The sequence below is a fragment of the Elephantulus edwardii genome, unplaced genomic scaffold (genome assembly GCF_000299155.1).
Source record: "Elephantulus edwardii isolate Elephantulus edwardi_28Jun2011 unplaced genomic scaffold, EleEdw1.0 scaffold00015, whole genome shotgun sequence".
Lineage (NCBI taxonomy): Eukaryota > Metazoa > Chordata > Mammalia > Macroscelidea > Macroscelididae > Elephantulus > Elephantulus edwardii.
The window spans coordinates 5,584,882-5,587,269 of NW_006399765.1; the positions used below are offsets into that span (position 1 = coordinate 5,584,882).

The window sequence follows — 2,388 nt, forward strand, 5'->3', positions numbered from 1 at the left end:
CATCCATCCATCCATCCATCCATCCATCCATCCATCTCTCCATGCATCCATCCATACCGGAACCATGTATCATACCATCTATTTATCTTTCTCCATCCATCCATCCATTCACCTTCTCATTCATTCACTTTCTCATATACTACTCTTACTCATTTATTAAAACAATCCTCCTATTCATCCCTTCCACCCATCCACCCATTCATACTCCCTACATTTACACTTCTATCTGTTCAGAGTCATGCAACATTGGTTAGTGAAAAGCCTGTGTTTTGTTCTTTGTTGTACATTTCTGTCCCCCTCCCCCATTCAATATTATAGAACATTGTTGGAGAAGGAAATGTGACCTACAGTGCTTGGGTGGTTCTGGAAGAGAGAACATTTTAGCTGAACCTGAAGAATGTGAAGAAACTTAATCAGGTAGAGAAAAGGAGACTGAAGGACAAGCTCCTCAGATAGTCTTTCTCTATGCGTCTTCTAAGACTTCTTGCTGTACTCAGAGAACTCTGGCCATTGAGTTTCTCCTCCTTTCTCTTTAGAAATCCAAAGGCATATGATTTCATCTTTTTTTTTCTTTAAAGCATAATAACAAACTACCTTGAGCAGAGGGAATAAATGCATTTATGTTCCCTATTCCACATTAGCTGGAGACTTTGGGAAACGAGGAATGGGTAGCCGTAGGGGTTAGTAACAGGAGAGATTTCCTGAAGAAAGAATTTTTTCTGGTTCTTGAAATTTAACTTTTAGTAGAAGAGATGGGATTCTGTTTAAGGCAGATGATATGGCAAATGTGGAGATTTGGAGCACAGTTAAGATGTAGTGAGAACAGAGGAATCATGGAGTTGACATTGACTCTTTAGGAGGAACCAATCAGCGGGGAGGGGAGGGTGTCCTAAAAAAGAATATACACTTACCTGCCAGACTTCCATCTTTGATGGCAAGTGCATAGAAAGCATCCAAAATCCTGTGAGGTCATAAGCATGAGAATTAACAATTTAACATGGAAAGTTAAAACCTAGGCTCTGTAGTTAACGCATCTGAGTTCAAATATCAGCTTTGCTACTTACTTGAATTATGTAACTTTGAGAAATTAATTTAATCCACTTTAGGTCACTTTACATCTCTATAAAATGGTAATAATAGTTCACTATCTGAATACTATCATGTGTACAAAGTGTTATATAATGTTACCATGTTTATAAAAGACATAAACCAAACTATGAGTATCTCCCTCCCCCTCCCCTATCCTATCCCAACTGGTATCTTTAAATTTCATGACCTCTGTGGTAGCTGAAATGACACCATTCCAGCCACATGTTTGTTTTTTGTGATAAAAACACTAGACAAACTAGAAATAAAAGGGGACTTCTTCAGCCTGCTAAAGGACATCAAGAAAACAAAACAACAGAAATCTGACCTACAACTTACGTTGTACTTAATGGTGATAGACTAAATGCTCTTTCTTCAAAGGTGAAAAAATAAAACAAGGTGTCTTCTTTTACCATTTTTAATTAATAGTCTATTGAAGGTCTTACTATAGTTGTTAGGTGCTATCAAGCCCATTTCAACTCGTAGTGACCTGTGTGACAGAATAGAACTGCCTCTTATGGTTTTCCAGGTTGTAATTGTTACTGAAACAGATTGCCAGTTCTTTCTCCAATGGGACTTCCAGGCGGGTTAGAACCACCAGGTTTTTAATTAGCTGCTGGGCACTTAATCTTTGAACCACCAAGTTGCCTTTTTTCCTGGAGGTTCTAATCAGGTTAATTAGTCAGAAGAAAAGAAAGACATTCATTCTGACTGGATGGGAAGAAGTAAAATGATCTCTACATGCAGATGACTTTATCTTGTATTTATAACCCTGAGGAGTAAGCAGTTGAGCTGCCAACCTAAAGTCAGGAGAAAGATGGCCAGTCTCATCCCAACCTAAAGTCAGGAGAAAGATGGCCAGTCTCATCCCATGCAGTCGACAGCCTCTGAAAACCCAGGGGAGGGTCAACAATGAGCTGATTCTGACTCAATGGCAATTAATTGAGTTGAGCATAAATATAGACAGGCAGATGAATGGAATAGAATGTAAAGTCCAGGAAGAAACCCAGACATCTAAAATTCAATGGAGGAAAAGAATAGTCTTTCAACAAATTTTACTAGGAATGAGCTTGGACCTCATATTGTATATAAGAATTAACTCATTATGGGTCATAAATATAAGTGCTAAATGATAAACTCTAGAAGAAAACATAAAGATAAATTTTTGTGACAATAAACTAAGCAATGATTCTTTTTTTTCCCTTTAAAAAAATCGGGATGGGTGTGTCAGAGGCAATGCGATTGGCACAGGATAGAGCAGGGTTTAGGGCTGTTGTACATAGGGTCGCTATGAGTCGCAAA

At 38.2% G+C, this 2,388-nt stretch overlaps 1 protein-coding gene across 1 annotated transcript in view; it reads right to left on the minus strand.

The window, feature by feature from the left end:
* SUN5 (Sad1 and UNC84 domain containing 5) overlaps positions 1–2,388 on the minus strand; it is a 32,150-nt gene that overhangs the window by 9,532 nt on the left and 20,230 nt on the right. Inside the window, exon 5 of the mRNA XM_006881690.1 lies at positions 912–961. Coding sequence (XP_006881752.1) covers positions 912–961 — 50 coding nt within the window. The remainder of the gene's footprint in view (positions 1–911; positions 962–2,388) is intronic.